Source organism: Peromyscus californicus, unplaced genomic scaffold (genome assembly GCF_007827085.1).
Source record: "Peromyscus californicus insignis strain IS unplaced genomic scaffold, ASM782708v3 Scaffold_10__1_contigs__length_136768540, whole genome shotgun sequence".
In the NCBI taxonomy this organism is placed as follows: domain Eukaryota; kingdom Metazoa; phylum Chordata; class Mammalia; order Rodentia; family Cricetidae; genus Peromyscus; species Peromyscus californicus.
Window position 1 is genome coordinate 62,254,073 of NW_026294391.1, and position 23,539 is coordinate 62,277,611.

General features: G+C 38.1%; 1 protein-coding gene across 1 annotated transcript in view; it reads right to left on the minus strand.

The window, feature by feature from the left end:
* LOC128116865 (fibronectin type III domain containing protein 3C1-like) overlaps positions 1-23,323 on the minus strand; it is a 68,412-nt gene extending 45,089 nt beyond the window's left edge. Inside the window, exons 1-4 of the mRNA XM_052748492.1 lie at positions 23,147-23,323; positions 19,027-19,165; positions 17,854-18,098; positions 4,689-4,764 (exon numbers count right to left, since the gene is read on the minus strand). Coding sequence (XP_052604452.1) covers positions 4,689-4,764; positions 17,854-18,098; positions 19,027-19,165; positions 23,147-23,323 — 637 coding nt within the window. The remainder of the gene's footprint in view (positions 1-4,688; positions 4,765-17,853; positions 18,099-19,026; positions 19,166-23,146) is intronic.
* Positions 23,324-23,539: the final 216 nt, after the last annotated feature.

The following is a 23,539-nucleotide window of genomic DNA, read 5'->3' on the forward strand; positions in this document are numbered from 1 at the left end:
AGCTTATAAAAAGTAAGAAAAAAAAAAAGGTCAAAACAAAATTTTCTAAACTGCCTTCAGCCAGTATTGGTTGAAATTCAGATAAACAGAAAACACTGGATCCCTGCTAGAGTCTGTTAGTCTAGGCATTTGTGTCCCCTAATCTGCACTTTGCTACGCTTACCCCAGACACCCAAACTAGACGTTTAAAACAGAAAATTACTAACCATCAAGCCACAAGCATAACAAGGTCATGGATCTGATAAGTTTTAAAATAAACAAGATGTAAAATGTTGAGATGAATCCACACGTTTTTGGTTGAGAAAAAGACGAATGCTAAGTAGCAGAGGGAAATGTACACATAGGTGATGTGTACGTTTGCACCCTCCTGATTGCTCAGCCAAGGGGAAAGGAAGGAAGAGGCTTGCGTTAGGGCTATAAAGACTATTTTCTTGCTTAACCAGCAAACCTGCCACTCTAGGCTGATGCTCAGATTTGCAAGTCAATGAATAAACCAGCTTTCACACTGCTTAGTCTCTAGTACTCTTTTTACAAATTGATGACCATTTCTTACATTGACCCAGGGGGTTGAGCCTATCTTATCTTACAGACCATGCCTCATTTTAAAAGACCTCCTGAAGCTGTTTGGACCAGATTTTATCAAGTGTTACTCATGTCTCCAAAAGCAGTCAATCTAATAAGGCATATTTCACATGCTTCATCTGTCCAGAGTGAACATTGTTCCACCCCCAGAAGCTCAAAAGGCCTGCTTCCATGAGCCTCTTAGAGACCTCTGATTCCTCTTATAGTAAGACCCATGTGAAACAAACAGACCCTTAATGCCCTCTAGATCCCAATGATAGCTAGTTCTCTTTCTCTCACTTTTCTGATCTTTATGATATAATTTTTACAAGTTCTTTCCACATATTCCCTTGATATTCTTTCTACAAGACCCAACTCAGTTTAAGGAACTCATATTAGACTTTTTCCTTCAGAGAGATTTCTAAGTAAGTAAGTAAGCAAGTAAGTAAGTAAGTGTGTATGTATGTATTTTATGAGTGTGAATGAAATGTGTATGTGTGAGTGCAGGCATGCCTTGATGGAGGCGTGAGAACAATTTCAGAAGTCAGTTCTTTCCTTGTTGGTGGGTTCTGCGAACTAAACTCAGGTTCTCGGGTTTGCATGGCAGGAACTTTTTCCTTCAGAGCCATCTTGTGGTCCTTAGGGAGATTTCTTAAACTATTCTTGGACTGAAGTTATCACTTACCTTGACTCACGTCCTCCATTTTTACTCCTTTCTTTCATGCCTCAACTTCCTCCTTTTAAAATGTCCTAATCACTTACTTTTCTATCTAGTCATCACCATGTGCCTTAATTCCTCAGTGGCTTTCTTTTCTTCCCATGTAGAACTAATGTCTCTTGTCTTCTGGCTAATTCATCTGATACCTGTACCAGTGCCTTCACTGCTCCTGATATCCAAATTACTCCTTTCAACCAGCTCCTCCATGTACCCTCCTTTGGAACCTCATGACCTAGAAGGGCTTTTTAACTGATACCTTTCTTAGTGGGATGAGTCACTCTGGCAGGCATAGGTACCAGAATAAGAATACTCACATGGGCTTCTAATGCTTAACATACTTGGCCAAATTAGCCTATGGGACTAGTCCACACCTCAGCAGCCCCCAAGGCCCTTCAAGACCAGTTTAATTTTCCAAAGACCTCATCTGCATCTGTAGTATTGCTTACAGTAGTCCAAGGAGTACCTGCCTTACTCTGGGACAGAAATGTCATGTATATGCTAATCAAGTAGGAATAGTACAAGATACAGTTATAAGACTAAAAGAGCAGGCATCTGATTTAAGGGCGATAACCTCTGAGGGATTGCTCACAGGGAGGACACAGGAGCTGGCTTTCTTCTCCTGGGATCATTCACTGACGTAACTCCTCTCTGTCTGTCTGTCTGTCTTTCTGTCTTTTCTTACTTAACCTTCTGGTATGGTTGGTATTTTCCATATTAAAGGCTATTCAGCTCCCATGGCAGTGTTGCAGGGCCATTACATTACCACTGACATCAGTGCCTGTTTTCCCCAGTCAACGACTTCACAATCTCCAAGTTGATATTACAGTTAGGCCTTCACCCTCTTGAGCTACTCATTCCCTCCTTCCCCTCCAGCATGCCTCTTAAACCTTCTGTGCATCACCCGTGGTCTTAAAACACTATGACACACCAGCAACATCAATAAGGTCCACTCTTGTAACCTGTCTGAGCTCTGAAGAAGCTCCAGAAGATGATCTTTGCCCCTTGTCAATCAAGTGACCTTGCTGCTCTATCAGGAAGCAACTTTAGAGATAAAAAGGCTAAGAACAAAAGCAAACACCTCACATTTTAGCAATCAGCCCCTCACTATTTGGAGCCTGACCACGGTGCCTTGTGAAGCCTTATACAAATATTTAAAGCCTAATAATTCTTTTTCTTGAGACAGTGTCTTTCTATTTATCCCTGGGTGCCCTGGAACTTTATCTGTAGACCAGGCTAGCCTTGAACTCACAGAGATCCTCCTGTCTCTGCCTCCCAAGTGCTGGAATTAAAGGCATATGACTACATCCTGTTTTAAAGCCTAATAATTCCTTTTTTTTTCTCCACACAGGCTGTCCTGGAACTGCTCTGTAGCCCAGGCTGGCCTTGAACTCACAGAGATTCGCCTTCCTTTGCCTCCCAAGTACTGGGATTAAAGGTGTGCACCACCACTGCCCTGCTAAGAAGCCTTATAACTCTTAAGAATCTATGATGCTTTATTCTAAATGGCCAACCTCCCAACAACTGGCACTATACAATTTACTACTTAACGAAACAGTGAGATGCTTGCTCATGTATCCAACTACAGACCCACACAAATGGCACATGAGGTAAGATTAAGTAACTTTCCCTAACTGTATAAAAGAATCCCATTCCCTTTCAGGAGGTGACTTTCTCTGTCACAAACTGCTCACTGTATATCTATCTGCCAATTTAGTCAATCTTTTCTGTATCTATTCTGGCCTGGTAAGTACATTTGCTGGTCCTCTGGCTTTTTACTGTCATTCCTGGCACAGCACTAGATCAAAATCACCTTAGAATATAAAACAATTAGCACAAAACCAGAAAGTCATCTTAATTTAAAATAGCTAATACTAAGTCTATGAACACAAAGCAATATACTTTATCATTGACTATTTAAAACTGAGATCTTTTCTGTTTTTATACATAATAAAATGTGTATGCATAATTAAAATAGTTATATAAAATTACTATATACAATACTTTATATGTGTGTCCTTGCTCCTGGACATTATTACTAGGTATTTAGTGCAATGATGGTGCATGCTAGGCATTAAAGAAATATTTGTTGGAAATGTGAAAGAATGAGCTCTCTGAAGGCTCCATCTGTAGAACACTCTAAAACTGATCAAACACTCATACATGTATGATACATATTTGTATAATATATATCTAGTTTTGTTGCTATAGATCGTACAGATTGGTGGTTAACACGAGATGTTACCTTTTAACAACATTTAAAAAAAATAGAATGTATGTATGTCTTTGAAGATTTATAGGCAGTTAACGGTTCCTAGAGGGGAGAGGTTCACATGGCCCCACACCCCCCTTGAGGAATTATTGGCAGTTAATGGTGGTTGGAAGGGGCAGATATTTTCTTCAGTGGTGTAGCCATTCCTAAGATCCCCACACTCCTACAGCAAACCCTTTGTCCATGCTCATGCAACAAACCCTAATTAAACTCAATTGGTTACCAAAACCAAGCAGCTATGTCCATGAAAACAGAAGAGAGACTAGATTGGAAAAGGAAGGGCATCAGTTGGAGGGGAGCAAGAGAGGGAAATGGAAGTATGATCACAATACATTATGTACATACATGAAGTAAAAGAATGTATATATTTGCATCTTTTTAAAAGATGGGAAAGGCCATTAAGAGGAAAGGCCATTTTTGGAATTTTCAAAAAAAAAAAAAAAGAAATTTATGTTTCATTTTGTTCGTGAGTTATACTGAGCTTTATAAATTCAATAAACCTGAATTTAACTTTAATAAGAATATGTGCCACTAAAATTCAAATGTTATTTAATTTTGCAAATATATTATAGATAGAACTCTATAAAAAGTAGCCTACATATCCTGATATGTCAGCTTGCCTTTTTGTGGCCTTATATTTTGATGCAAACATTAAAAGTATATGCAGATATTTTCACTGCCTTTTGATATTCTCCAATCTGACAAATATGCCAAACATCTCAATGGACATAAATAATTCTCTGTATTAACCTGTAGTACATTAACTGTTTCAAAGATTTGCTATTGAAGTAAAAGCATTAGCACAGATCATATTGTAAGGTAAGCGATTAAATTCCCATATTGAAGTCAAAAATAAAACTGGTAAGTAACAATCACTATTTACAGTGTCTGGACTTCTTTGAATAAAATTCTTCAATTAACTTGTGTTCATGTTTTAAAAGTGAGTTTTGAAGATTTCTAGAAAGATCAGCAAAATTGGCTCTTGTGCTGTTGATGCTAAGTTCCTATGAGGAATATGTTGAGTATTTTGACTCATAAACGGTAAGAGATATTACTGAATTGTTAGTAATTTTACAACAATATTTAGGTTCCCTCGATCTGATTGTAAGACAACACACATCTAATTCTACTTTAACAAACCTTGAACATGCTGAATGGACCCATCATCGGCTTTTATGGTAAGGACCTCTCCAGGGTTAACTTGAACGAATACAATCTAGAAATAGATAATTATTTAATGACACACTTTTTGTAAATCTATGGAAAAAGTCATTATTATCCTTTTGAATAATATTCAGTCCCCCTAATTATGGGGATTTCAAAATCCTCAAGGCGAAGAGTACAATTGGGTCAATGGGCATTTAGGAGAAATTCAATACCCCTTAGTAAGAACAGGTCATTCCCCCACCCAAGTAAAGCTTAATAAGGTCATAGTAAAGAGGTGCATTGGGGTGGAAAGACATTATTCTCCTCTGCATCTACCCCTAGAACAAAACCTTTACAAACAAATAAACAAAATCCCAGAAAATAAAATTTATCTGAAGGTAAAATTCAGACATACTTGAGCCAAGTATTGGGGACAAGAAGGCCAGGTGTTATATATTTTAGGCTGAGTCGTGGTCTGTGAAAAATTAGAATATGCTGCCATGGCGTTGGGGTCCAGAAAGCAACTCTCCATCTAAAAAAAAATGTAATTTTGATTACAAAACCATTTTACTTTTGTCATTTTTAGAAATAAAACTTTTTATTATCAAACACTGCATGCATATATTTCAATCATTTCTGTCCATGTTGTTATGCTAACATACCATCTTTGCTTTTTTTTAATTCAAGAGACAAAAAGTCCATCATCTTTTTACATTATATATTATGTTAGACCTTCCACTGAATCTATTAAAGGGGCAAATGCTAAATCTGAAGTACACTTTTTCTTTCTAGAAACCAGTCTTACTCATAGAAGTCATTACTATTCAAATACAATACTTTCAAATATTAGATAATTGAACTCCTAACTGAATGAGCATGAAGGAACATTAGTCTTCATTAAACTCACAATTTCAAAAGATACACACTATGAATCCGTAGGTAGTAGAAACTTAACAATACAGGACTAGGCCTTTGAAGTTGTGCAAAAGAGTATAAAGAAGCAGCTAAATTAATTCAAAAGGAAATTTTATGTAAGATAAGCTAATGTTGAATGTCTTAAGTAATTTTCAAAAGGCCTACAAAGAAAATAACCAGTGCTGAAAAGACAAAAAAAACCCAAAATAACAATAAAACAAACAAAATTTCCCAAGTAAGTGACCATAAAAGTGACAAATAGTCTAAATAAAAACCAATGCCAGATTTCATAACATTTAAACCAGTTATAGTGCAAATAAAAAGAAACAAAACTTCTCTTACAGGGTATATGGGATCTCCATTGATAATTGGCACTGTCGGAGGTATTTCAGAAAGAAGAGGTGCAAGCTGATGTTCCATTGAGTCTAAAAGGATTGACTTTCACATTAATTGATACTTCTAAAACAAACAAACAGAAACTTACAGATTAATTACATGTAATCAGAATCATGTTTTTAAATGACAAAACATGACAAGATACTTCTGAGAAAATCCATCTTAATTTTCTTCTCTAGGAATGTTTGACTTAAGCGGAATTACGATAAGACATCATTTAAAGTAATCATTGATCTTCATAAATGACAGAGCCAAGTGTGGAGCTGGCAGTTTCTGCTTGATTGTTTTCTCTTCATTCATGTGAAGACAAACAAAGGTAGCTCGTTAAACACCATGAATAAGGGTTTAGTTAAACAAGTAATTGGCTATTTGATTCACTTCCATCCAGTTCAAACAACTGATTTCCAATTTATGACATTAATTATAAATAAGATTTTATATTGTAAAGGTAGCTGTAAGAACTAATTAATTATGTTAGAAATACAGAAATTTGCCTTAGCTGTCTTGGACACTAAACCAAACAGCTCAAACCTAATGTTAAAACCAAACATTTAAACTTATATTTCTTTCCTGATTGAAATACTTATCTATAGATGACACCAAGCAACAAAATAAACACTTAAATGAAAACCAGAAAGGAAAACGTGGTTACTTTCAAGATATAGAGGGAAGATGCTTAAGAGGGAACCTCTCTGGAGTGAGGCAAGTCGTGAAATGTAGGTTTTGTGACATAGCCCTTTAGTAAAAAGACATTTGTACGTCATAATTCGGCGACATCATTCCCTTTGCAAGTTTTTAAAGTGGTCTTAGGAGACTTCTTATTTGTGACTATTGTTTTCCCACAAATTAAAGATAAGTATTTTGAAAAGATAACTGTTTTGGAGTCATGAAGAAATCTGGATTGTGTCTTAAAGGGAAAAACACACTTTTTTTTTTTTTTTTTTTTTTTTTTTACCGTTTGAGGGATAGTGAATAGTCACCCCTTTAAGAGCTTTAAAATGTCTCCTTAAGAGTGCCAAGCAACTTACATTATTCTAAATATCTCTTTTGTAATCAAGGTAGTGGCTTAATTTAGGGCAAAAGTCATTGCTTTGTAGTCTACTCTGATGGCTGGATTAATCAAGTTAAAATATTTAAAAGCAGAATCTCTCTCTCCCTCCACCCCTCTCTCTCACTCCTCTCTCTCTTCCCCTCCTTTCTTTCCTCCTCTCCTCTCTCCTTTCCTTTCTCTCCCCTCCCTTCCTCCCTCTCTCCCCCTCTCCTTTCTCTTCCTTTCTTCCCCTCTTTCCTCTCTCTCCATCTCCTCTCTCCCCCTTCTTAATTTCTTTTCTCCCCCTCCTCTCTTTCCTTCTCTCTGCCTTTCTCTCCTTCTCTTCTTTTTCACTCCCTAATGTACTAAATTTCATCAGAACTTCCAATCATTTGTGCGTAAGTCATCTTAAACTGATATCATTTATTATGTCACCACTACTAGAATCTGTTGGTTTGTGGATGCCATCCATATGCCAACAGATTCACAGTGGACAGACTAAGGGAGAGAACTACTCTTCAGCACAAATTGACAAAGGACTTTTACTTGTTCTGAAATTATAATTAGTATCAGATTCTCTAAAATAGAAACATCTGAAGATTCTTTTCCCATAACAAACATTATATGGGATTCAGTTCCCAATTTGAACTTTTAAAGCTTTAAGTCTTACAGATTAAGTTCTCTCTATTATGTAAGGAATCCAATTCCCTTTTACAGTAGTGACCTGTGCTTTTTCCTTATAACTTGATCATTAACTTCATAACTTAAAAATTGTTAAACTCGTGTTTAGATCTTCAATTTCTTAAAGACAGTATGACTATTTTGGGGCTGGAGAGATAGCTCAGAGGTTAAGAGCTCTGGCTGTTCTTCTAGAGGACCTTGGTTCAATTCACAACACCCATATGGCAGCTCCAACCTTCTGTAACTCCAGATCCAAGTGATCCGATGCCCTCTTCTGGCCTCCATGGGCACTAGGCCAGCGCATAGTGTACATACATATAGGCAAAATATTCACACACATAAAATAAAATAATGTTAATAAAAATTTTAAGACACTATGACTATATAACCACCACCAAAATTTAAGCATAATAATAACACAATTATTTTACTGAGGACACACTTATCCTTTTTAGCATACACAATAAAATATTAACAATCGGGAGTGCAAAAGCTCTAGAACTGAACTTCATAGTTATATCAGTATTATTACAAATGCATGTGGACTAAAGGAACACGAACACATACTTTTCCTACCTACAACTTAGTTTAACAACTGCTTTACATACAGCTTTCATCCATTAGGTACAAGTAAGATAAATAAGTACACAATGAAGGACAATTTGACAAAGGCTTGGTTGCCAAGGATTTTTTTTTCTAGTGTAGAGAATTTCTAGGGTTGCTTCATTAAATACCTCTCACCCAACATAATCTATTTTCCACCTCATTAAGTAGGTCAATTAACTACTCTATAAGGTGAAGTACCTTTTTCAATGAAGCTTTAATAGTTTTGCTTTTCAGGCTCTTGAAGTCTCCTGAAAATAAATCCCATGCTTCCATTTTTCTGTTCCATTTTCCTCACAAATTTCCCATTATTCTGCTACCACTTTGTACTGTAATTGGCCTATGAATGTAATGCATTAACTGCAACAGCTCTAAAGAAGAAAAATGCTGTGTCAGAAAAGGCACACAAACTGTGAGTGGCATTTGTGCAACCACAAATCCCCTGAAATTCATTTCAATAAATTTACTGCATATGAACAAAATTCATTAACTGTGGCCAAAATAAGGAATTACAAACCACAGAGGAACAATATGCTTTTTAGAAGCAGCAAAAGCTTTAGAAATTGATCAGAAAATGTTAAAATAGACATATTCAGGCTTCTTAGCTGTTTTTACACTTTTAATTTCAAAGTGGTTCTAGGTTCATGCATTTTCAAACTCAGAAGTTCAGAAACTGTTACATTTAAAAAGTGCTGATGCCCTACTGCAGGTTGTAATACAGGATTTTTTTTTTACTTTGCACTACATAAATGTTGAAACTAAACTATGTGACTAGACACATTTACCGTAAACATCAAATGCAGCAAAGGGAAGGATCACAAGGAAATACTTTGTAATGATCCGATATAAACATTCACTGTTATTCTGTTGTAAGAAAATAAAGATATTTAAAATAGGCAGCTTTGATATCTGAATCTGTGTCTGTTCCAACAACTAGAATGCTTCAGAAGTCACTTATGAACACATTATACTAGGCCATGTGTGAGTAATTTCAAAAGGAATACATGAACCTTAGACATTATTTTCAATTTTTGTTGAAAAGCAGAAAAAATATATCTTATGTGTGTAACCTGATTAGGAAATGGTGCTTGTAAATATTGGTTGATATGATTGGAAAGACATTATTTTAAAAGATATTTTTAGAATTTTTACTTTCCCCAGTTAAATTTACCTTTTAACTTTATATAAAACACACTTTGTATTTCTTTGATATCCATATTAATGATGCAGGGAGTTGGTGATGCTAATATTTTAGCATTTTTGTTTTATGTCAAAGAAGGTAGGGTGCATTGTTTTATAGCAATGTCTGGTGGTCAAAAGACCTGGGGTCAAATTCTTGCTTTGCCCCTTATTAGGCAAGTTCTGTTTTGTTTGTATTCTATACTGCTGAGGACTTAACAGGCACTTTAGAAATGCTGAATGAAGGCTGGACGTTTTTACCTGCAAATGCCCTACTCTAGAAGGCAATCACCGGAAAATAGTTCCAATTACAAAGTGTTCAAAATTAAATGCTCTATTCCCAAAGAAAAGAGTGTTCACTAAATAATACAATTTAATATATAAATGAATTATTACCTTGAGGATCACTGGTTTTCCCTGTGCATAATATGAACAGATGTGCAAGCTTCAAATTAAAAAAGGAAAAATTACCAATTTAGAGATAAAACCATTTCTGTAGCAATCACTGAAGGTATTTGCTATTTTAAGTAGCTAATATGAGAGAAATATATTTTATTTAAATAAAAAAACAAAGTTCTCTAATATTACCTATTGAAAGTGAATTCCAACTACATTTTTCTCATGAATACAACAGTTGGATCAGGAAATGGACTCTGAAGATGGCAACACTGGGAATGATGCAATTACCAATATCTTTAGGTCTTCACCAAATAAGGAGGCACAAGGAGATCAATCAACATCAGATGACATAGTTGGAGCTTGCCTCCAGGCTCCTTTCAAGTCACCCCTAGTCCCTGTTTAATTCTGAAGCTGAGGTTAAAGTCCACACCCAATGTAAGGCAATGGTTACTAGATAGCATCTGTTAAATGTCCCCATTAAAAAATACATTGCATTTTGATTGACACATCAAATTTATACATCATATTTATATTTATGAGGCATAATGGAATGCTTTGATTCATGTAGCAAATCAACTCATAGGAACTAGCATGTCCATTACTTTAAACTTTCATCATTTTTTATGATGAGTATACTCATATTCCTTCTATTTTGAGATACATAATATAACATTATTAATTATATTTATCCACCATATTATTAACTCACAAAGACATGTGCTTATTTGCCACAAATAAATTCTAAGAGTAGTGCAAGAGGTTTAATCAAAGAAAACAAACAATGAGGGGCTGGGGAGATGGCTCTGTGGGTAAAGTGCCTGTAGCCCAAGCTTGAGGACCTGAGGTCAGAGTCACAGCTCCCATGTAAAGTCAGATGCAGAAGTGCATGCTTAGGATCCCAGCACTTTGAGAATGAGCAGGTGTTTCCCTGGGGATTGCTGGCTAGCCAATCTAGCAATCAGGAAGCTGTAGGTTCAATCAAACAACCCGTCCCAAACAAAAGGTAGAGAGAGACTGAGAAAGGTACATCGACCTCTGGCCTCCACATGTACCTTATTGTGTACGAGTGCACCTACATACACTCATGTACACATACCTATACACCTCTCTCTCTCATCTCTCTGTCTCTGTCTCTCTGTCATGCACACATACACACACACATTCACACATACAAGAAGAAAATATTAAAAACTAGTTGAAACAGCAATAGTAACAGAACATGCACACTGTTCCTTCAGTACATGCTAAGCACCTTTCTAAGCATTATTCACACATAAACCCATCTAATCCTTACAATAGCACACGAAGTAGGCTTTTTATTATACTGTATTATGGTAGTGACTAATATGTGATTGTCATATGCCTGATATTGTGTGGAACCAAGGGAATGCACAGTATTTTCTATTGCTATCAACCTTTCTGCCTGAAGTTTCAACGCTTAAATTCTTTTGAGGAAGGACATTTAGGTGTGTTCTTCCTTGGCTGCCTCCTCCTTTCCCTCTCTTGCTTCTCCTCCTTTGTAGTACTTAGGGTCACAGTCAGGGTCTTGCACATATGGAGCAAGTAAGTGATCTACCATTGAGCTACATTCCCAGCTCATACAAAGGGTATTCAGAAATAAGACAAGATAACACAGTGTAAGAATTTCATGACTTCTCAATCTTGCTCTGCCCATATAATCTAGTGGCCAAAACAGAACTGACTTAAGATCAGTTTCTTTCCAGTTTATCTTCTAGTCCAATTTACCTTGCAACCTATAATCTCTATATTTTTTTACTAAATTCATCCACATAAGACTGTGTACTCTTAATTTTGGATTTTCACTCTTGCATAATTCCTATTAAAAATCGCTTTCCAATCTGAAGGTCTCAGAGGGGAAAGTACCATATCCTCATGTATTAATAAAGAGTAATGCTGGTAGTACATCTAAAAGAAAGTATTAAATTTACAAATGAATGTGCATGTGCCAAATAAATACCATCTACCTTCTTGCTGAGAAGTTTCTTTTTTTAAATTAAAAACATGATTTATTTATTCTAGTTTATTTATATGAGTTTTGCCTCTGTGTATGGTGCGTGCACTGCATGTGTGCCTAGTGCCCACAGAGGTCAGAAGATGGGGCAGATTCCCTCAGAACTGGACTTTTGGATGGTTGTGAGCCCCCATGTAGGTGATGGGAACTGAACCTAGGCCTTCTGCAAGCACAAATGCTCTTAATTGCTGAGCTAGCTTTCCAGCTTTATCTAGAAATTCCTTAAGAATTCCCATGTCTTCTGGCCTTTGCATTCATGAAGCCAGAGCAGCCAGTGGTTGGGAGGGCCTCATGAGGCCCCACCTATAGTGAGGAGCTATTGGCAGTTGAGAGTTGCTGGGGGAGGGGGAGACAGTTTTTCTTCGAGAGTGTGTGGCCACTGGCCACTGGTTGACCCCACAGCCATGTGCTTCCTGGCGGCACTGATTTGGACTCAGTGTGTTATAAAACAAAAGAAAAAAAGAACATTCTAAAGTGTGGGAGGGGACTGGGGACAGTTAGAGTGGAGCAAGGGTTGGTTATGATCAAAATACATTGCATACAAGTATGAAATCCTCCACGAATAAAAACTATATTAAAAAAATATTCCAGGGTCTCACTACTCTTTCACTTATTTCATTCCCCCACCCCTTAAGCATTAGCACTCAATATTCAAGAAGGATTTTAACTTTCTGGGAATACTAATGACTATTTTGTGGTATTATTTATTTGTGAAAATGCACCAAAGTTTCCAGATTCATGGGTCCACACATATTTAGCACAAACTTATTTGTTAAATGGGGTCACTTATATAAAAAAAAATGCTAAACTGAGTACAGTAAAACATTAAAATATATAATAATGGCCGTAACTCCTACAATTAGCAAAGAAAGGGAGAGATCAATGGTGCTTGAAATGATAGATAAATGGTTCTTGAACTATGAGCTATGTATTTGTATTAGCAAACCTCAAAGACCTATTATTGTCTTTCAAATGTTTAATCAGGTTAGGCTACATATACATATGAAATATATACCTAGTAAAACATAGTTTATGATTAAAAAATATATATGTATATAGACTATACACTGTAGAAGAAATGATAAAACATAGGGATATTAAATGGTCTAACCTTTTATATACTGAAGTCAGAGAAGAGACATTTCAACCCCATGAACAGTAGCTATAGCTTATAATTAAAACGCTCATCTTAAATTTTTCTCTCAAAAAATTAGAGGACTATTATCAACTATTCATTTTTTTTCTGTAACAGTAATTACATAAATGCTCACCACCGTCCCCAGTGGAGTCTACAATAATCCTTGGAGAATGTGGAAGATCAATGGCATAGGATCAAGCCAGACATAGGACAGATACACACACACACACACACACACACACACACACACACACACACACACACACACGCATGCACGCATGCACGCACGCACACCCCCCCCCACCATTATTCCCAAGTTTTCAAAAATTACTTAGCTCTAGAAACACGTATTTGTAATATTTGAATAGTTATGGGTTAGCCAGTAGGCTTGATAAAATATATTTTGTGAAAAAGCACATAATCAGGTTGAAAAATATAAGTAATATCAATGAGATGTGTCTCCTAAAATGGGCACAAGAGGTAGTACTGAAGAATAAATATTTAAAAATTTGAAATTACTACATTGTAGGGAATGGAAATTTTTAAAAGTTGGAAATGTAGAATTTGGGCATGGCAGTGCACTTCTGTAATCCTGATACCCAGGGTGCTGAGACAGAAGAATCATGTCTGAGGCCAGCCTTAACTGTACAGGGAGACTTTGTCTAAAGGAAAATCATGGACTTAATATGTTATTATTACTTTACATGACTGAAAACAAAAAATTAAAGGTAATACTCAATGTTCTGTTTAATATCTGCATAGAATACATTTGAAAAAGATATTGGTTACAAATTTAAATATCACTGGAGAACTTCCCATGAATCAGTTGTTAACCAAAAGACACAACACTTGAGCAGACTATATTTGCTTTTCAATAAAATGCAGAGAAACAACACTTCAGATGAAATAGAAAAATGGTTTGAAATCTCAGTGCTTACGTATTTTAGGAATACATAAAGACTGATTTTTAAAGGTAGAATTTTAGGTGGAAAGATAAAGAATGGCAGTGGTGGGTGTCTGTAATCCCAGCTACATGAGAGGCTGATCACAGGTTTGAGGGCAGCATGGCAAAAACCAAACCCAAACAAAACCAAAACAAACAAAAAAACTCACACACAACTCCTTCAAAACACCAAACAACCCCCAAACCAAAAACAAATAAAAAGAAAACCAAACTAAAGAGCTTCCAAACAAACAAGAAACTATGTGCAGCATGTATTCAATAGCAACTAGTACTTTTCTGTGCATATACATCTACACAGAAAATAGACTGGACACAAATATAATTGAACTTTACCACTGGGTGACTCTGGTTGTATGGTCTGACAAGTGACTTATATTTTTAACAATTATTTTCCTATTTCACTTTTAAAATTTAAACACAAGCTCAAAAAGAGAAAAGGACAGAGCAAACCTAGGATAAATGTGCATTTCTACAACATGCATTCAAATACCAAAATCAAGACCCCTCTTGGTACTTTTCCATTCTCTATTCATGGGTGTGTGTGCTGTGGGTAAGAAACTCAAGACTGAAGTAATGATTTTAAAGACAAATATAATTAAGAATCAATACATCACTCACGTAGATGAGAATATTATAAAGATTTTTTATAAAAATGCCTATGGAAATACAGCATATAAATAAGCTTGAGAAGCTAAATATTTAAAATATTGATCAATTTTGGGTTATTAATGGAAACCAAGGATTTATGAAATGCCAGTCTGAGGTCTATGATAAAAATTTGAGTCCTTTTGGTGTACTACCAGATATGGATTATGGGAATGGATGGTCATTGGGCTGCCTTAGAATGGCATTTTTAATTCCAAAGTTTCTTCATTAAGGAATCTTTATGTTCCATTTTAAAGGTAATGCCTCCAATAGAAGTCAAAACTACAAATGCCAGTCATAACTGAGAAATTATGTTTAGCTTTGGCAACGGTCAGTGGAGTCATATGTTGTGTGTGTCCTTCCTGGACAGACTAGAGTCAGGATTTGAATGTTGTCTCCTTTTGGCAAAATAAATGATACTTTTTGGTAAAAGGATTTTAAAGAATTAAGTCATTACAAATTATTAGAGTAAGATCTCTATGCATATATTTTATTTTGTTAGATAGTCCTATTTAAAACTATTTTAATAGCAAAACTCCACTGAATTTCCTATATTGAAGAGCACAACCTTTCATAGAAGAACAAGATGTTATCATTAAAAGGTTGATTTTTAAAATGTCACTTATTCTTTAATTTTAATCTACTGAATCTATGCTCTCAAACTGTCATTAAGCATCAAATTATGCTGAATATCAAAAAGTGTGACCAAAATAGAATATCTTAAATTGTACCCATTTCAAAAATCTGAAATTTTACATAGTAGAATTACTTTCAATTGTTGAATCTTTTAAGCATAAAAGTAACTCACTTTTAGCAAAGTAACAAAGAGAGTATATTTGATAAGTTTAAATCTGTCTTTTAGCTTATTTAACTCACGAGTGTAATTACAGCAGAATGAGAATTTGTGATAAATCTGTTTTCATTTTGAGATGAAAATATTGGCGATAGTGTTAAACTCTAATTCTGAACAAAGGAAAGCAAACAAAAAAACTGAATGAACACACAAACACCCAACTTCTACTGAGTGAAGATTTGAGAGTCCAGGAAAGCTGGTGAATCTAAGCAGCAGATCACTATAAATTTACTTTTCCTCAAGTAGTTCCAGAATAAATTGCTTTATGAACTGCAACTGCAATTTATAGCACAGTTCTGATATAATAGAAAGGAAATTGAGATTTCGTTTTCTTGGTCAACCTAATTTTACTGGAACAGAGCACAAGGAGTTTTGCCTAGAGCTTAAAACTGGATTTGAGGTCCTAGGACGTCAGGATTGTATTAGTGGGCAGAGAGCAATTTAAAATAAGAGGTGATACTGGTTTTACAATCAGGGCTTCAAGGGCGTAATAAGCCACTGCAGTAAAAGGTACTTAGTTTTCTGCTAAAATCTGGCACTCAGCAGTGATGAGCTGCATGGAGCCACATCGGGCTGGAAAGATTTCAACACAGGTTTGCTTTGAGGTGGACACAAAAACAGGTGGAAAAAATTCACCTAAAGCTATGCTTTACAATTCTGCCATTCAGATTTCTACTTACTGTTGAATGAAAAAGTCGTTATTAGGAAGTTCTCAAATAAAAATATTCTCAGGAGACAAACTATCTCTAATTTGCCACCCTTCTTGAACATTTTATGCCTTGATGAGTGATTAAAGTTAACATATATTCCACTTGTGGAGAAAGATATTAGCACAAGTTTTTGAGAACTAATTTTTTCCGTTCTTCCCAGAACAAAAAAAGTAAGGTAACAAATTATGGAAAAAGTAATTGTGGTGGTCATTTACAAAAATAAACCATGAAAGCTCCCTGGTATTTCTGTTACTCACTCTATACGGCACAGCTATTACTTTAAGAATCGTATTTCAAGTATATTCATTATGTGGAATGTCAAAGGAGGGGGTGGAGTGCGCCAGAGCGGGCAAGGCACAGGGAACTTCGGTGCAGGGAAATTTGGTGCGCAGAGCCTGGCCCTGAGGTAGCAAAAAGGTTGATTTCTCCTTTTCAGGTGTTTAAGTTTTGAATCAATGTTTAAGTTTCTTGCTCCCCTTTAATCTGTCAGAATACTGAGAAAATAATTACTAATTTCTTAAATGAATTCAGCATCAACAAAAGCCTTTGGAAATAATTAATTTGTTCTTTTGTTAAATAGACAAAATTCGGGATGACAAATTTCCAACTATACCACCGGGAAGGAGGCAGACAACTTGATTCTGAGTATTTCACAAGGCACCTCATTCAAGCAAGCAAGCAATAATAGCAACAATAATAAAATAGGTAGAAAATGCAAAGACACTACCAGTTAGTTTACTTTTTTAAGCGTTGGAAAAGTTTACATCCACGAAAATAACGATACCCTCAAGGCGCGATACAAAAATTGCAGATATAAAACAAAACACTAATGATTTCCAAACAATCTCTCCACCCTAAGCCATAAATACTTATCCCTTAGGTAGCCAGATAAATGATGCCCAGCGCGGAGCAATCCTCTTGTGTACATTCCTAAAGGAATCTAAATTTCTCCCCTCAATAAAGTAAGCACCTAGTTCACTTACCAGTCAATGTATAACGCAAAAGAAAAGAAAAGAAAAAAACACTGGACAGAATTAGACAAGATTTTCTGCAAAGCGTTCACAGCGAGTAGGAGCTCCAAATCCTGTGACTAATTGCACATAGAAAAGTAAGTTGCTGCAAAGTCAAGGAGCATAGTTAAGCAGATAAAAAATGCTTCTCCAAAAGCGGTCACTCTTCATTCAGGTACTTCTCGATCTGATTTCCGATAGCAAGAGATTCAGCAACAGTGGCCAATTCAAGATTAAGAAAGATAAAAGACTGGACTGGAAAACGGTCACAAATACAAAGACAAGCAAGGGAAGCTAAGCAAAGAAAGACAGAGCTGGCGGGACCTATGGAGCCGACCGCCGGACGCGAGGCACTAGAGAGCGTTGGAAGGTCCATGCGGCACCCAATGGCTGGCTGGGACCGCGCCTTTTACATGGTCTGAATCGAGACGAAAGCCCAGATGTAGGAGGAACTTTTGGTGTCCTCTCGCCCTCCCCCCACTCCCGATCCCAAACTCAGAAACTCTTCCCTCCAAAAATATCCCCTCACCTCCTCGAGCTGGCCCCAGCAGCCGTGTAACTCTATCCATCAGCATCCCAGCAACAGGCACATCCAGCCCCTGGCCTGCTGGCCCCGCCCCGCCCCGCCCCCTCGCCCCTCGCCGCCCCTCCCTCGCCGCCTCGTGCTCCTCGCCCCGTTCCATCCGGTCACCACCGCACCGTCCGTGCCCCTTCGGCGCGCACCCGGGCTGCTCACGCCCCCTTGGCGGGGCGGCCAGCCCGCGTTTCCAAAGACGCCAACAGCCGTTGTGGGGGAGAAGAAAGGCACAAAGTTAGGAGCTACAGCAGCAGCTGTTCCGAGCCCAAAGACTGCGAGGGGAGGGGTGAGAAAGAAAAAGTGACAGGAAAAGAAAAACAAGAGTAGCTGCGGGCCCGCGCCCCCCGCTGTCGACCCAGCAGGGTCACAGGCCCACGGCCCCAGGAGGGTACAAACAGACTAACCAGGCCACCAGGTCAGGGGAAAAGGGAGGGAGGGGGCGGGGACTGGCCGTGGCTCCTTGACCGCCCCTCTCACCCGGTGCTGACAAAGATCCCATTCTTTCCTATTATCCCCCGTTGGGTCTTCTCTGTCCTTTAAGCCCCTGAGCTTTTCCGAAAGCCCTGGACCTCATTGCTATAGTGTGCAAGCAACAAGTTATTTCAGGAAAACTGGGAGTGGTGGACTGAGCACTCCTAGATTTCAACGTCTGAGGTCGGCGAGGGGCACAGAAAGACCCCTGCTTCTGAGCTCTGGGCAGGGCAAAGTGAGCCCAACTGAGTGCCGGGCTGGGTGCAAGGGAGCTTCCTGAAAGATACTGCTACCTCCACCCCACCCCACCCCCAGGGGAGGAATGCCGCGCACCAAACTTCGTCTACTTGCTCTTCTCTTGCCCCTTTGGCATTCTTTTCTCGGTCTCTTAATTTGAGCCCAAGAACTCACAAGTGACTGTGCAGCGGCCCTCATTTTCTTGGCCAAGGGTCTCTCTGTTGAGAGAGGTTCCCATTCCCAAATCTAGATAGTTTTGAGCCTACTGAGACTCTGCGGGCGGTCTCTAGCCGTTCCCAGATCTGTCCCGTACAGCTGCCAGCCTCTGCAGCCTGGCTTTCTGAAAGGGGGTTAAAACTCATCGATGGACATCAAAGGACATTGACTCAGTGCGTGTCTCCCCCCCGCCCCCCAAGCCCGGGAATGGAAAGCCATTGCTCCGAGTTCTTTCATATGAGGGCCTTTTACCTCTTTGTATACTACGCTATTCACTCATTTGCGCAATCGTGGGACCGGCCAACCTTTTCTTCCGTTCTCTTGAGAGATTAGCACTCCCAATTTGCAAACCTATCTCCTTGGCCATTTTATTGTGTGGATTCTGTTTCGTAAGGGTCTGTGGCAGCTGCGGCCCCTAAGTGAAAGGGTCCAGAAGAGGAAATTGCTGAATCATAGGATTGGACACAAGCGTTCTCTAACAAAAGGATTTGTGAGGTGAAAGGGCAGGGGCACTTATAAAATACTATAACTCACAAAGAACGGTGTGGCCAGGCTCCCTCTTCTCAGCCAACCTCCACCCCCATCCCTGTCATCTCCAATAAGAGGATTTGAAAATTTCCCTAGCCTGGCTAGGGCCAGAGTAAACAAACTGTCCTTAAGAGTTGTAGAGATGCGAATGTCTGACAGGAGACAAGTGCCAGGAGCCCAGATTGGGATATGGTGATTCTCAGAGGGAAGTTCAGTCCATTCAATTCAGTTCAGCTGCCTTATATTTTAGAGCTGTTTGATGCTGGCATCCGACAGAAAGGGATACATTCCCAACTTTCTAAACTGAGGCAGCCTGGGGGTCTGGGAGACTGTGTGGGGGAAGCAAGGACTGAAGACACCAGACAAGCAGGCCAGCTCTGTGGAATGGAATGAGAAGTACCTATCTCAGAAGAGACAAGGATCAGTGACTAACCAAGTGAGCTCCCAGAGAGCTGTGAAGGACCTGGAAACTAGGAACCGGAAGCTAACAGGAAGGTAACAGGATCTTGAGATTTAAGCCCCTATAGGAAACAATCCATATGACCCAGGGGCAGAAACAAAAAAAAAAGTCTGGAAGAGACTGAACAGGCCAATGATTCCAAAGAAAATGACTTGATGGATGTAACTTAGCGCACAGAGTGTAGTGTGTGAATCATTAAATCACCCAAATATCTCACCGAAGGGAGTAGAGAAGGCCAGTGAGTGAAGGGGCTTGCTCTCTAGTGGGAAGATTGCTCTCTTGATTATCAGCCTTGTGCTGTCCTCCGCCCATACATTCACAGCATGTGGAGCACAGAGGCCCACTTTTCAGTTTGTAGCACTACAGTGTGCCTGGTTGAGGAGATGTTTTAGGACTAGGGAGGGCTGCCACAATTGAAAGAAGATCTTTTGAGGGGCTAGGGCTTTGTCTTACTACAATTTTTATCCCTTTCATGTTCTGGTTTAACTGGCTCAAAAAATAGTAAAATAAGTAAGGGTTTCTGCTTAGTGCCTCCCTCCCTGAGTGCTGTTTTTATCAGCGTATGTGACCTGAGACAGTTTCTTGGTACAGGCATTTGAAAGCTCACAGAGAGATAGATAATAGATAACTTATTCACCAGGACTTACCACATAAAGGAATGTAGTCTAGGTCTGGGCAACCAAGAAACAGAGAAATTCAAAAAGTGTATGTGGAGATCATATACTGAAAATACCCCTGGCAAAGCTTAGTGGCCAAGTTGAGCCTAAGTAACTCAATAGCCAAAAACTCTTAGAGGCCGGCAGTACTCGATCTTAGCAAATAGTGACGTCCTACAAATAGATGCACATGCTTCTCTTTAATAGGACTTGGGTTGGACTTCTGGAAATGTGAGCCTTATTCCAAACTATTTTATAAACAGCAACCTTAGTGACAGGAAATGTGTGGCAAATGAGAGTCAAAGAATGCTCCAAAATTACTATCAAACTACAGAATAAAAAAACAAGGTAATTCTTAAGTGTAAACATACATCCAAAGAACAAATAAGCCGTATTTAGCATTTCTTTTTTGTTTTTCTAATTTGGTTTTTCAAGACAGGGTTTCTCTGTAACAGTCCTGGCTGTCCAGGGACTTACTGTGTAGACCAGGCTGGCCTTGAACTCACACAGATTCACCTGCCTCCGTTTCTAAGTGCTCAGATTAAAGGTGTGGGCCACCACTGCCACCACGGGCTTGTTTAGTATTTCTTTTTTTTTAAATGATTTACTTATTTTTTATTTCATTTGCATTGGTGTTTTTGCCTGCATATATGTCTGTATGAGAGAGCACTGAATCCCCTGGAACTGGAGTTACAGACAGTTGTGAGCTGCCATATGGGTGCTGGGAATTGAACTGGAGTCCTTTGGAAGAGCAGCCAGTGCTCTTAACTGCTGAGCCACCTCTCCAGCCCTTGTTTAGCATTTCTAACAACTGTTTGGCTTTTTTTTTTGAGACAAAGGCTCACACTGTAAACTAGTGTGGTCTGGAGTTTACTCTGTAGCCCAGGCTGGCAATGAACTCTCCATAGTTCTCCTGCCTCTGCCTCTAGAGTGCTAAGATTATAGGTATGAGCCTATGCTAGGCTTTCAACAGTTTGTTTAAGATTTTTCACTGTGGCAGTGTGGTTATTACAAAAAGGAACAAAGGCCGGGCGGTGGTGGCGCACGCCTTTAATCCCAGCACTCGGGAGGCAGAGCCAGGCGGATCTCTGTGAGTTCGAGGCCGGCCTGGTCTCCAAAGCGAGTTCCAGGAAAGGCGCAAAGCTACACAGAGAAACCCTGTCTCGAAAAAAACCAAAAAAAAAAAAAAAAAAAAAAAAAAAAAGGAACAAAGCCATTGTAAAGATGTGTCAGGTTGAATCTGGAGGAGACTTCATGTAGCAGATTTAATACAAAAATGTTATTTGTGACACCTAAATTCAGGGATCTTACTGCACTTAATAGTAGTTGCTTTAAAAAGCATATCATAGCCGGGCGGTGGTGGCGCACGCCTTTAATCCCAGCACTCGGGAGGCAGAGCCAGGCGGATCTCTGTGAGTTCGAGGCCAGCCTGGACTACCAAGTGAGTCCCAGGAAAGGCGCAAAGCTACACAGAGAAACCCTGTCTCAAAAAAAAAAAAAAGCATATCATAATCCATTCCATATTTGGAAGTGTATTTATAGCCCAAAGTCAGGCAATTTATAATAGGAATACAAAAATTACAAATTGAAATTCTTTTTTTTTGAAATTATTGTTATTTGGGGATTACCTCAATGTATTTTTTTAAACTGGGAAGAATTTTTCTAGTTTTATTGAGGTATAAAAGACAATAAAAATTTGTATTTATTACTTTTTCATTGCTGCTATAGATTGCTTGAATTAACAACTTAAAAGAGAAGGACAGACTTATTTTGGCTCATGGTTTCAGGAGACTCAGCCCTTTACGGTGTAGACAGTACACCATGGCAGAGCAGACTAATTGGTGTCATGGTGACAGTGTAATTTGATTTATAGTGACAGAGTAATTGTTATGGTGGCCCATAAGGAGAAGGAGGAGAGGAGGTGAGGGAGAGAGAATGAATGTGAATATTTGAGTATGTGCTGCTAGCTCACTTTCTCCTTTATTCCAGTTGGGCCTGAGGACCTATAGGATGATGCCACTCAAATTGAGAGTGTATCTTCTCCCTTGAATCTTCTCAGGAAATGGCTTCACATACATACTTAGAAGTGTGCTTTACTAATTTCCCAGGCACTTCTTAAACCAAGTAAGTTGATGAATTAGATTATCTATGGCAAAATTATATGTATTTGAAGTGTATAATGCGATCTTTTGACATTCCTATATGCTGTGAAGAGATCTATAATCCCCTCACATGGTTACCATCTGTGTGACTGTGGTGAGTGTGTATATATTACAACTATATAATAAATCATTAATTATAGTTATCATGCTATGGGTTAGAATTCCCCAGAATTTATTAGTTTTATAACTGAAACATTGTAATCCTTAATCATCATTTTGCTGTTGCCCTATCCTTGATCTGCTAACCTCAGTTCTACTCAGCATTTGTGAATTTGATATTTCAAAGTTCCATATATCAGTGAAATCAGGCAGCACTTGTCTTTCTGGGTCTGAATAATATTTCATGACTTATATATAATACACACATATAATAGCAATTTTCTTTACCTGTTAACTGATATGTTGTTTCCATGTCTTGACTATTGTGACTAATTTTGCAGTGATCTTGGGAGTGCAGATATCTTCATTAGGTGCTAATTTCGTTTCCTTTGGACATACTCCTAGAAGAAGGATTCCTGGATCATATGTTATTTCTATTTTTAGTGTCTTGAGTAACTTCTATGCTTATTTTCCATGATGTGTTAATTTACCTTCCCACCAACAATGTAGAATGTTTCCTGTTTCTCCACATCCTCACTAGTACTTGTTATCTTTTGACTTTTGGTAATAGCCGTCCTAGTAGATATGAGGTGCTGTTTCATTGTGGTCTTGATTTGCTTTCCTGTGATGATGAGTAATGCTAGTCCATTTATGTGCCCATTGGCCATTTGTGTGTTTTCTTTGAAAAATGTCTAAAGTTTTCCACTTGTTTTTATAACTAGGCTATCGGTAGATGTTATATATATATATATATATATATATATATATATATATATATATATAAAATTAAATATTGGCTATGAGTTGTAATGTATTTAGGATACATGGTTTGAAAATACTTTTTCCTATATTATGTATTGTCTTTTAAGCTTGTTGATTATTTC